The 13,580-nt window shown below is 42.6% G+C and overlaps 1 protein-coding gene across 8 annotated transcripts in view; it reads left to right on the top strand.

The window, feature by feature from the left end:
• ZKSCAN5 (zinc finger with KRAB and SCAN domains 5) overlaps positions 1–8,718 on the top strand; it is a 30,503-nt gene extending 21,785 nt beyond the window's left edge. For all 8 annotated transcript variants that reach the window (XM_053893802.1, XM_053893803.1, XM_019422652.2 and 5 more), the window contains one exon: positions 749–8,718. In XM_053893802.1, coding sequence (XP_053749777.1) covers positions 749–1,872 — 1,124 coding nt within the window. In that variant the 3' untranslated portion in view covers positions 1,873–8,718. The remainder of the gene's footprint in view (positions 1–748) is intronic.
• Positions 8,719–13,580: the final 4,862 nt, after the last annotated feature.

The following is a 13,580-nucleotide window of genomic DNA, read 5'->3' as shown; positions in this document are numbered from 1 at the left end:
GGGCTCTAAGTCGGCCGCTTAACCCACTGAGCCACCCAGGTGCCCCTCCCCCAGCATTTTTTGATCAAAAGAGGATATTTTGCGTGCTCATTCAGCCATAATTATGGAGAGCCTGTAGTGCTGGTCTCGGTGGGGGGGGGGGGGGGAGCGGGGTGGGCAGGAGCGGACAAGAAAGGCAGTGAGCATTCACAGGTTCAAGCTATGGGGGAGGGGGAAACTGCAGATGTAGTGACAGCTAAGGGCGAAGAGAGTGGAGATTGATGTCTCACCTACCCTCTTGACAGTAGTTTTTCCTGACTCGTTTCTCTTTTGCCCTGGCTCCTAATCAGGTGTTCTTTCCAATTCTATATCCCCCTCATAATCCTTTGCTCCCCATTCCTCCAGTTTTTGTCTGCTTGCTCCATCCAGCTGTGTTTTGTTCTGTCTAATTCTGTCTGCCTGACCCATGTTTGCATTTCAGAACGCCTCTCTCTTCTTCCTGTATAGACAAAGTGTGGTACTCACGTTAGCGATAGCCTAGCCTCGGCCATCCTCACCACCCTGCTTAGTGAGCCCCTTCATCTCCTTCTTTTCAATGGACAAATACCAAAGGTTCTTTTCACTCCCGCTGGCTCAGGCATATACACGTATCCCCCTTTGTCACTGCCCTTCCATCGTGGTTTCACCTGATTATCCTCTTTTTCCTGGCAGCGTATCCTTCTTCTGTAAAAGAACTGGTGCCATCTGCATTTCCTCTTTATTCTTTCAGGCAGTGACAAAAGAAGTAAGAATACAAAATTGAATGTTAAGAAGAAAATTTCAGAATTTTCAGAAGCAGACGTGGAACTATCAGGAAGAATCCAAAGGAATGCTTCTCAAGTGCAAGATTTTGGAGAAGGCCATGAACATGCAGGCAAGTTGGATAGAAAGCAGGGAGTTCCCATGAAAGAGATACTAGGACAGCCTTCTTCAAAGAGGATAAATTTCAGCGAAGTCACATATGTGCACAAAAAATCATCCGCAGGAGAGAGACCACATAAATGTAATGAATGTGGAAAAAGCTTCATTCAGAGCGCACATCTGATTCAACATCAGCGAATACACACGGGGGAGAAGCCATTTAGGTGCGACGAATGTGGGAAAAGCTACAATCAGCGTGTGCATCTGACTCAGCATCAGCGGGTCCACACTGGTGAGAAACCCTACACCTGTCATTTATGTGGGAAAGCATTTAGAGTGAGGTCTCATCTTGTTCAGCATCAGAGTGTGCACAGCGGGGAGAGACCCTTTAAGTGTAATGAGTGCGGCAAGGGCTTTGGGAGGCGGTCACACCTTGCTGGGCATCTGAGACTCCACTCTAGAGAGAAATCCCATCAGTGCCATGAATGTGGAGAAATCTTTTTTCAGTATGTTAGCCTCATTGAACATCAGGTGCTCCACATGGGTCAGACAAATGAAAAAAATGGCATTTGTGAGGAAGCATATAGTTGGAACTTGACAGTGATTGAAGATAAGAAGATTGAGTTACAAGAGCAGCCTTATAAGTGTGATATCTGTGGCAAAGCCTATAGTTATAGTTCAGACCTTATTCAGCATTACCGAACTCACACTGCAGAGAAAACCTATAAATGTGATATATGTAGAGACAACGTTGGCCAGTGTTCCCACATAAAACATCAAAAAACCTACTCCAACGTGAAATCCCATCAATGTCATGAATGTGGCAGAGCCTTCACTCTGAAGTCCCATCTTAATCAGCATCAGAGAATCCATACTGGTGAGAAACCCTTTCAGTGTAAAGAGTGCGGAATGAGTTTCGGTTGGAGTTGTAGCCTCTTTAAACATCTGAGAAGTCATGAGAGGACAAATCCCATAAATACCTTAAGTGTCTAGATGTTTCTGGTGTAGAACAGCTCCTACTCAAGTTTAGGAAAGCCTTCCTAAGGGAAACCCTACTTCTATATTGAATGTAATAACAACAACTTCAAGCATTTTCTCCAGCATAACCGTCAAACCTACCGATATGTTGAAATCCTTCAGTTAGAACTTAGGGACGCTGGAGAATCCACAATAAATAGATATGTTTGCTTTCCCCATCAAGAAATGCTTTTGTTAGCAGCTTCATGCTTAAGGATCTAGACAAGAGAGCACCCATGGATAATGGTGGATGAAGGAAAGCCTTGAGATGACACTCATTCTTCTGTTGAATCTCAGAACGTTGACACTGAGAAAAGCCTCATGAATGCAGTAGAAATAAGCTTTATTTGTAGTTTCTGCCTTGTTTGACAGCTTCTTCAGGGAAGAGCACAGTGAAGGGAAGAGAGAACTCTAAAGCATGTTAGCTGTTCTGGTACCTCAGCAACGAACCTTTTCTAGAAATGATTATCCCAGCCACTAGAATGCTCCAGCCATTGTTCTCATCTTGAGTATTAAAGCCTTTGAAAAGAAATCGACTTAAGGTATTTATATTCTGGCAAAATTGGGGTTCAGAGGCTGGATGGTATGTGTTCCTGTTGCATTATTTAGTCTCAGACTTCTCCATGAAACCTCTACCTTGTTTTTGTTTTGATTGTACTAGTGTCAGTTGGCTAGGAGTTAAGTGTGTAAATTCAGGAGAGAAACTGTGTTGGTTGGTCACATCTTGAGGAGAAGGGAGAGGGACCTTAGGGGACTAGAGAAGAGAAGACAGGCCAAACTGTGGGCTGCTTTTTATTCTGTTACCCACAAGAAAGAGGGCAGCTGTATCCAGGGAAGGAATTGGACCAAGCTGAATTAAGAATCTTGGGTGCAAGCAGTATGTGTAGCAATTCCCAGTTGCCCTGGAGATAGACCTGCAGAAGATAACAGTGTGCAGAATAAGTGTCAGTTTGAGTTGCAGTTGGGTTGGAAAGTAAACAGTAAGTAGGAGAAGAAAGGTACATGGTCTGGTTAGCCCTGCCTTGTGGGAAGGTCTAGGGGAAAGAAGATGACATGGGATAAGTTAATTTGAGCGTCTTTGCTAGAGACAGGAAGAGAGTGTGCCTCTGGGCACTGCTTCTCCTGACTGCTGGGCTTACAAGAAACACCCAATAGATCCTGTTGACTGTGTATGTTGTACGCTGGTGCCCTGCCCAGATCCCCTTACCAAATTGGCCTGCCTGTCCCCCAATTACTCTGAGTTTTAGCTACTGGGTGTTCACCACTCTCCTCCTTCTCCAGACACTCTGGAGAATTGTCCTCAGATGATGGGAGCTGCCTCGCTGGAGTTATCTGCCCTCCACACCCCCTAGTCAGTGGCATTAATATGGGGTCCAAAAGGCTGATTCACTAGGTCTCAGTGGGGGACGGGAGAACCCGTGGTTCAGTTTATGCTCCAGAACCCTCCCTTTGTGGGTCAGGCCAGACTTTATCTGAGACTACATCCATGTGTGAGTATCACAGGGCCTCATTAGTAGCATTTAAGGAGTCCCCTGCAAACAGAATCACAACTGAAGGTCCAGGTGTAAGACTTAATTGAGAATGAAAACTGCAGTGAAGACTATCGTTAATGTTTATTGAGGATTTACCATGTTCTAAACATCATGTGCTTTACGTGGATCATCTTGAATCCTCATATTAATGAGGTGGTTTTACTTAGCACCCTCATTTTACAGTTGGGAAAAAATGAAGTTTCGAATAGTTCATTCAGTTGCCCAAAGTCATGCAGCCAGTATGTGGCAGAACTAGCATTTGAACCCAGCCAGACCACTTTGCCTCCAAAAGCTAAGCTCGTAAGCACTAACCTGTATTAGGGCTTACATTATTAAACATCAAACATTACAAAGTGGTGAAACTCTGTTTTTGTTACCTGTGTGAAAAACTTTTGATCCAAGATAATGATAAAATCATAAAGTTAAAGAACCTTGAAAAATTGTGCTGGGTCCCATGCGATCATCAAACCCAACCTCCCACCTGATGGAGGAAGCCCCAGTTTTCTGGCACGTGTATGTAATAGGTGCTTAATAACTGTTAAACTGGAGGAGACATTGGCCTGGCAATTGGTTATCTAGTTTCTGCATGAAACCCTTTCAGTATTAGGGAGTTCATTGCCTCCTAAGGCAGGCTCTTACATTTTAAAACTACTCTGCTCACCAAAAATGTCTTTCTCAGCTGAAACTATATTGATCTATAGTCTTACAGCTTTCTCTCATTGCTCCTAGTTGCAAAAAAAAAAAAAAAAAAAACAAAAACACCCAAAAAACACAAAAAAACAAAACAAAAAAATTTAAGACCTTATGATTTGAATGTTTGAAAAGTTTTTTGCTGTTACTCAGTCACCACATCCATCACAGCCTTCTCTTCCAAACCTCCAAACTCCTAAACAAAGTATTAGAGTTATACATTTTATTTCCTTAAGTTTGGACAATTTAGAGCAAGATTTGTTTACTTGAGGTGCTACTTCCTTGTCCTTTTTAACATTAAAATATTGGAAAGGACTAAGGCAAAAAAGGAACAGAACAGAATCTGTGTTCCAATTACATCAGTAAATGGGTGCTTGGAGCATGTTGGTTGAATTGTATAGAAGTGTTTGCTACGGTGCTGGGGCCAGAGTCGAAGCCTATGATTGATTCTATAAAAAATTTGTGTTGTTTTTACAAAAGTACCAGAACCATCTGAGTGAGTGCAACTAGGCCCCAGTCATTAGCTTGAGGTACTTTCCCTGCAGAAGGAGCTTGTGACCTGCACCTTACACCCAAGAGGCTAGATGCCCCATCGGTTTCCTATTTCTTTCTCATTGGCAAGGAAATGCTTCTAAACCTTAGTCTTTTCCCCACCCTGAGGAGGAAGCTAAATTCCCCTAGATGTGTAGAGGAGGGCTCAGGGAGTCACCAAGACCACCGAGACCTCCACGAATCAGGGGGAGTGGGAGGGTGGGACTGTGAGGCACTTCCAGTGGGCTTCCGGGACGTGTAGGGGTCCTGAAGGCCTGGTGTTCTGCTCACGCTCTCGGAGCTCTGGTCTTCAGGTAGCAAAGGGGTCACGAGATGGCCCCAGCAGGATATGGAGAGAAGCGCCTCTTCCCCTGCCCCCACCCAGCCCAGCTTTGTGCTTTGACAAACCTAAACGATGGGATCTTCCAGGAAAGGCATTGGAAACAAAACATAAGACCTTAGCATTTTTCTGCCCTTGTACAGAATCCTAGAAAGACTTCACCAGTAAGTGCAGTTCTGGTGGCTTGGACCTAAGGAGAAAGATCATAACCTACAGAAGGTCCAGAAGAAGGAAACTACACAAACTGGGGGGGACCACAGATCTGAATCTGTCAGCTCACATGTAGTAGAACTAAAGAGATACTGGGGGTGCCTGGGTGGCTCAGTCGGCTGAGCGTCCGACTTCTGCTCAAGTCATGATCTCACAGTTCATGAGTTCGAGTCCCGCGTGGAGCTCTGTGCTGGCAGCTCAGAGCCTGGAGCCTGCTTCGGATTCTGTGTCTCCCTCTCTCTGCTCTGCTCTCCCCTGCTCACACTCTGTCTCTCTTTCAAAAATAAATAAAGATTAAAAAAATTAAAAGAACTAGGAGATACTATTCAAAATCAGAATGATACAGGGAGAAAAACTAAGGGTAATAAAGAAGTACCTACAGAGATACAGAAGATATAGCACATAAAAAATTATGTTTTGGAATTGATGTCAAGGACAGTTTTACCTCTTTACTTCTGTCTCTTGGTACCTCTGAGCATAATAAATCATGAGTTTGGTGCAGTATAGCAACTGTTCTATCCTTGGTGGGAAATAATACAAGTACAGTATGTATCACTGATTGTAAGTGTGACCAGGAGAAAATAGGACCGCATTAGCACAAACCAGTCACCGTCTAGATAAATTTTCAGCTTAATCCATTGGGGTTAAAATCTTGTTTCTAAAAGAAACACAAAAGTTACATTTGTTGTATATCTGAAGATGTGCTTCTTTCTGTGCTCAGTACCTTAGGAGGTATGCTGGTATACTCCAGCTGAGGTGACAAAATGCTGCAGACTGGGTGGCTTAAACAGAAATTTATTTTCTCACACTTCTGGAGGCTGGAAACTAGAGATCAGGGTGACAGCAGAGTTGGTCTATGGAGCCCTCTCTCTCCTTGGCTTGCTGACAGCTGTCTTCTTGCTGTGACCTCATACAGCCTCTCCTTTGTGTGCGTGCACTCCTGGTAGCCCTTCCTCCTCTCACAGGGACATCAGTCCTATGGATGAGGGCCAACCCTATGACCTCATTTAACTTTAATTACTCCCTTGAAGGCCTCTTCTCCAAATGCAGTACAGTCCTCATCTGACAGATGAAGACGTGGAGGCACAGAGATATTTGACCATGACTTGTTATCTCTGAAATGGAGCCTGGAGCCCGGGGTCTCCTAAATCCTAGCCTAGATAGTGCTCTACACTACAGTGAGAGGAAAGGTCTGCTTCTGATGTTTTCATAGCTTTCTAATTATCTTTCTGGCAGCAACTTATGTAAACTTCACTCCCCATTTCAGCATCTTCCTAGATAAATATGGGTGACTGGGATGTGGAAACTTGTTTTCCCAAAGTGGTCGATGCAATTCCAAATTGTCCCTGGTTAAATGGTGCTGGTGAGATACATGTATTAGTTATATCATCATGAGGAGACACAAAGGAAGCAGGTATTTGATCCAGAAGCAGCAGGATTTTAGATAGACTCCTCCTAACCTGCCACGGCCCACAAGGATGGTGCTGCTGTAAACTTGTATCTTGGAATTTGGCCAAAGGCCACTTGTCACTAATCAAAAGCCAGAGACCTTGATTGTAGGCAGGAGAAACCACACAAAGCAATCCTTACGGACAAAGAGAGAAGACTTGGGTCTCTCCTGTCCCTTACTCAATTTGGATTCTATCACAAGGCCACCCTGCTGCCAGACTTTACCACCAACCCCTAAAACTCACCCTATACTGAAGTGGGTGAACTCACGGTTTAAGCTGTTCTCAGTGTAACTCACTGAAATTTTGCATGACTACCTGTTGATTACTTTGCAGTTTTCAAATCTCAGACACTTGTTGCTTCTCTCTGCTTCCTTTTTACACAATAGCTTGAAACCTTGTTAGTTTTTTAACTGTTGGTGGTACCCTGTCACCTGGTTTTGCTGTCCTAGTTTTTAAGGAGGGATTTGGGAAAGTCAAAAACTATGCCCCATCACGGTCTTCTCTCTTGTGTCCCTTTGAAAGCAAGCGATACTTTCACCAAAATATCCTGACAGAGCGCCGTACATATGTATCTCATTGGCTAGAATTATAACACATGGCCATGCTTTAAAAAAAAAAAAAAAAAACAAAACAGTTTGAGAATGGTGTTAAACTACGATTAGTATCAAAGAGTCACTTCCTGGAATTAGAGCAAAAAAGGAAGAGCACATAAGCACAGAGAGATGGAGAAACTGAACCTGAATGGGGCTCTGCCTGAAAGGAAGAAGCAAGGCAGCAGTGGTGGACAGGGGCACAGATCTGAGTAGAAGACTATGTACTAAGAGGGTTTTCAAAACTTACAGTAATCCCCAGAAAAACATTTCACATCATTATTCTGGATACACAGTCACATAACCCCTGTAACAGAAACAAGTTTCATGAAATGATACTACATAGAAAATGAAATGTACATTCCAAATATAATTTTATTAATAAATACCATCTACCAAAGAAACCCTTAAAAAGTACAAAAACCACATTTCATAGCACTTTTCATTAAGTGCATCTCATCACACTTAATGCGATGGGTGTGCTTGCCTGTTCATAAGTTCATTCCAGTCAGGAACACATGAGGATAGGGCTACACGCATGTCAGGTGCACTGTTGAGCCTATTTCTTTTCTTTGTTTTTAATCGTGTCAAGATGGAAAATCCTAATTCACACAAATAGGTAGTTGTGAACGGTAATAGCAGCAATATGCTCTTTCTACTTAGCAGTGGAAATTCATCTTTAATTTTAATCCAGAATGCTGATAGACTTAATGTCTTATAATAATTCCTCAGTGTGAAGGATGAACTGAGCTGCAATAATTCATTCTCTTCTTCGGGCACCAAGTTTAACTCAATGATTGATTCTGGGGTTTGAAATACAAAGGGATCTTTCATCCAAATATTTTCCTTTATTGATTCAAATTTCTCTTCTGGGAAGTAATGATGAAAGGTTTGAGACAAAGAAGTGAGATGCATCAATATCTCTGATTTTATTTCTTTTAAGCAGTCTTCATTAATAACGTTCTCTTCAATATGCTGCAACAGTGTTGGGAACATATAGTAGCTAGGGCGATTGCTTTTAAGTCTTGCTTGCCACAACAATAATGTCTTTTGGAATCCTAGAATACATTCAAGATACTGAAATATATCATTGTTCTTCCCCGGTACTTTCAAATGTAATTCATTAAGAATGCCAAAAATATCACTCAAATATGCCAATTTTGTTACCCATAGGTCATCTTCAAGAATATTTGCCAAATGAGATTGCTTTTCAATGAGAAAAATGTAAATCTCATTCCTGAGTTCATATACTCTGCTCAATACTTTTCCTTGAGACAGCCAACGAACTTCTGTATGAAACAGTAAGTGGGTATGGTTAACTCCAATCTCTGAACAAAATATTTCGAGAAGTCGGCTGTTTAAGGATCTTCCTTTAATAAAATTAACAATTTTCACTGCGTTTTTCAATACATCCATTAGACCTGGTGGAATTCCTTTGGACACCAAAGCTTCTTGATGAATAAAACAATGATTCCAAAGAGCCTTGTTATGTGTTACTTCTAACAATTTTTCAATAACCCTGCTATGTTTCCCAGTCATATTTGCTGCTCCATCACTTGAAATTCCTTTACAATTTTTCCAGTTCAATTTATATTGACCAACAATGCACTTTTCTAATTCGGTAAATAAATCTAATCCCGTTATAAGTGAATTTAAACTTAAACAACACAACAGGTCCTCTATAAAGTCACCTTGCCACACATACCTGACATAAATCAAGAGTGTTGGGCAATTTGCAATATCCATGCTCTCGTCAAGTTGGATTGCAAAATCTATACCAGACTGCAGCCGTGTAATAAGCATTGCCTCTAAATGTTTTGCAATTGTACAGATTCGACGAGATATTGTATTATCACTAAGAGGTATAGTTCTTAATTTATCAGCTGATTTATCATCAAAAATTGTACGTACCATATCCATACATGCTGGAAGAATAATTTTTTCAGCAGCCGTGTGAGCCATTTTCTCTTTTGCCACTCGATAGGCAACCAAATATGATGATAATAAGGCTCTCTCATTCATGGTTGTGGACCGACTAATAAATTGTGGGGATAATTCTATGCTATTTCTTCCCCTTTGAAAATGGCCTTCCTCATCTACATCTTCCGCCTCCACTTTCACTATCACTATGCCTTCCACCTCCTGGGTGGCCTGTGGAGACAAATCTGCGGTATCCCTTGATTCAGCAGTCATTGTTCAGGTTCGAAGAACTGGCTCACTTGATCCAAATAAGGTCCTAGATGTTTTATGAGGCCAGTTTTTGCTATCCTGCTGAGCAGAAAAAATTTAAAATAGCAGTATGAAAAAGTAACATTGTATTGCCATGCTGCTAACATCTCATCCAAGTAGCATGAAGACAATTCACTAAATCCGATGGCATGCCACAGTAGATGCCGAATAACTGCCATTCATGTTAGCTGTGTGTAGGCAGATTCAGTACATCACATTATTTTATGTATACAGCCCATTTAATACCCACAGGAACCTTATGAAAGATACCAGTACCCCTATTTTAAGAAGCTGAGAAAGATTAATGTGCTAACAACACAGTGAAGTAGATTCACTACTCAAACCCAAGTCTGAAGCCCAGGGTCCTGTGCTGCCACACTGCCACCTAGTCACTATAAAAAAAGCTATCTGGGGGCGACTGGGTGGCTCAGTCAGTTAAGCGTCCGACTTCGGCTCAGGTCATGATTTCATGGTTCGTGGGTTTGAGCCCCGTTTTGGGCTCTGTGCTGACAGCTCAGAGCCTGGAGTCTGTTTTGGATTCTGTGCCTCCCCCTCTCTCTGCCCCTCCCCTATTTGTGCTCTGTCTCTCTCAAAAATAATTAAAAAACATTTTTTTTAAAAAAAAGCAATCTGGTCACTCTTAAAGTGACCATCCAAGTATGGTGGACAGGATTACCCACTGGGGCACAGAGGAAAAAAAAAAATTAAAACATGTATTTATATTTTAAAAATACTGAAACCCATTGAGCCTTTCCTGATAGCCCCATTTTTTGGTCCCCATCTCATAGCACTTACATTGTTAGCACTTGTGTTGCTGTTCTTATCTTCACCTTCCAACTATTAAATTTTCTTTCATTTCTCTCCATTTTTAGTGATAGAGCTGAAAATTCCATCTGTCTCTGCCATTTAAAGATGAGGGAAAAGGCATCTTGGTCTTTGCCATCTGGGTCAAAGTTCTAAAAGCAGGGACGGGGGAAAGCACACGTTCCTAGACATGTTCCCTTCTGGTGGAAGTATGAATCAAAATGAAGTGAAACTCCAAGAAGTGAAACTCAAAGATAGAGGGCTGAGGTCAGGAACAGAGTCGCTCCTCCCTTGAACAGACCTGCATGGAGTGGTAGTGCTCATATTCTGGGCAGAGCAACAGAAAGACTGGGTTTTATTTTACATTTCTTGAATGATCCCAGCACCTGGTCCTCTTTCGACTTTAGACTCACTGAATTGTCTCCATTTCTAGTTTGATAGATGTAATTTTTTGATAGCTTTTACCCTGAAATTTAATTTGTAATGCTTTCATGCCTTATCTCACCTAAACTGCCCCTCAAGAGTAGACTTGTCTTTTGCTGTCATCGTTGCCCTTCAGTCACTTTATGTAGTTCCTTGCAACCCGTAGACATTTAAAATATATGTTTGAATACAATGTCAATTTTGTGTTCATTTGTAGAAAGTTCAACAAATTCATTTTAGGCCTGGTATTTCAACACTTGGAAGGGCATGCCATTTATAAATTAAGAGACTGTGAAGTTATTTGTAAAACATCTGAGTAAGAATGGGAGGAATATTATAACAGTACAACCTTAAGGTACATAAATAAATTATGCGTCTATGGGTAAGTTACTTATATATCCCCCAGCAAACAGTAAGGTTTCATTGATCTGCTTTCCACATATTCTCCACAACTTGGGTTGACTGCATAGGATCTCTTCAACACTGATCTCTAAGTGTTTCCTTTGGTCCTCTGACACCTTCTCCAATAATGTATCTTTCTGGTGGCAGTGTGGGAAATGGAGATGGGGCATTAGGTTTGGCCCAGCTGGATTTTTCAGTTAAATTCATTTATCAATGAATTTACAAGTTGGAAGGGCCCTTTGAGATAATTTAGTTAATTTTACGTAGGAAAAAATGAATGAACCCCACTTGGTGGGGTTTTATTCAAAATCATCCTAATCGGTGTCAGACACAGCACTGGAAATGGCCTTCTAGTAGCCCAAAACATTTTCCACTGCATCCTCACGACCCCCTTCATTACTCACCACTTCAAGTCAAGCACAATTACCTCCCACAACTGAAAAATCCACCTGATGTCTAAAATCATACATTTAAAATTCATAAAGTTCAGGGGAGCCTGGGTGACTCATTTCAGTGTCTGACTCTTGGTTTCCGCTCAGGTCATTTTACACTTCTTCAGTTTGGGACCCACATTTGGGCTCTGCGCTGTCAGTGCGTGGGCACTGTCAGTGCAGAGCCTGCTTGGGATTCTCGCTCCTCCTCTGTGCCCTCCCCCACTGGTGCTGTCTCCGTCTCTCTCAAAATAAATACACTATAAAAAAATTAATAAAGCTCAGAAACTGCAAGGGAAAAGAGTGAGGTGTGTGTAATCTTTCCTACTGCATCCAAATAACTTTACTCACTAGGTTTCAAACACTAATTACCACCATTAATGGTGGTGGGCTTGGAGGTGAGCAAGTGATCTGCACACATTTACGAAGCTTAACAAATTGGTAAAAACCCGCGGTGCTTGATAGCTTCCAGTCTTCCTCATTTTATATTCAGGATGTCTAGGAATGAGGGTGGGGGTGGGGAAGCCCTCACCACAAGGAATGCAAATATGGACAACTGGGGAAACAGAGAAATTGGCCTCGGATCCTGTCTTCCACTATCCCCTGGGGTGAAAACCAAGGAAAGAAGGCCCAGGAAGAGCCCTCAGCGGAATGCCTCTTCCCGGTCCCAGAGGCATCTCAACCTAGCCCGGAAAACAAAACGCATGCCTTTTCCGCTTGGATCCAGAGCTGTCTCTGCAGAGAGAGACGTTGCTCCCTACGGACGAGTCGGAACACAGGGCAGGGACATGGACCCTCCACCCCGTCGGGGGGCGGTGATGGCGAGAGGAGTCGCGGAACACAGCTGTACACATCCACCTCTGTCCCCACCCGTCCACCCTGGCCGGACCCACGTCTCACCGTGAACCCCGGAGACGTCTGGGGGTGCTGGGGCAGAAAAGGGAGGTGACTCTTGGGGGGAGGTGGCGAAGGGCGGCGCACTTGGACCCACACCCTCTGCTCGTCACAACCTTGATTGCGCGCACATCTGTGAGTCCCACAGAAGCCGGAAGTGCGTCAACACCTCTTTCAGAAGAGGGGTCCTCTCTAGGAACGCGGGAGGACTGTGGCCTTGTTCCCCACTGACGGCATTGTCCGGCTTTGGGGATCTCTCCCCTTAGCTCAGCTTTTCGCAGCCTGGTGAAGGGGGCTTAAGTTTCCTTTGCTACCATTCTTCTCAGATACTTATGTTTCTCCTTTTTCTTACTGATGGCAATAATCCTAAGAATTCTAGTTATTAAACCATACTACTACTTAGTGATTTTGTGTGTCAGAGGAACTGAAACAAAAATGTAGAAAGAAATATCAAAGTGAAGTCAAGAATGAATGGTTTCACAAAACCAAAGTCGTTGCTTCTCTGGAGACCGTGATTACGTACTGTCATTTGAATGGGTAGTAGTTTCAAAAATTTCATCTATGGGCAATAGACATTCTTTCCAGTACTAGACAGTTAAGATTCTGAGCTTGGCTAAAACTACCAGGGAGTTTTCGGCGTAATAATAATGGAATTGCTACAGTTCATCGAATTTTTTAAATTAAAATTTTAAAATGTTTATTTATTTTGAAAGACAGAGAAAGTGCACACGTGCGAGCAGGGGAGGGGCAGAGAGGAAGACAGAATTCCAAGCAGACTCTGCACTACCAGTGCTGAGCCAAACACGGGGCTGGAACTCACCAACCATGAGATCATGACCTAAGCCGAAATTGAGTCCAGATGCTTAACCACCTGAAGTCACCCAGGCATCCCCAGTAAGTCGAATTTTGCTGTCAAAATGTTATCACAATAATTATGGCTTTTACCATTACTTTAAGAGTAGATCAAGATACCTCACCTTTTATAAAACTGTAACTGAGACCTTGAAAGACTGGCACACTCTAAATTCCAAGACAAGTCTGAGCACAACGGAAGACCCACAAAAGGAATAGCCACATGCTACAGAGGGTACCAATGACTAGGTGATACTCTGAGTAACCTTCCAAGCCCTAAATAATATCCCATTCTCTTTGATCTT

Source organism: Panthera pardus, unplaced genomic scaffold (assembly GCF_024362965.1).
Source record: "Panthera pardus isolate Hobbes unplaced genomic scaffold, ASM2436296v1 HiC_scaffold_4, whole genome shotgun sequence".
Lineage (NCBI taxonomy): Eukaryota > Metazoa > Chordata > Mammalia > Carnivora > Felidae > Panthera > Panthera pardus.
Note: the sequence above shows the minus strand (reverse complement) of the source record. Positions and strands in the feature narration are given on the sequence as shown.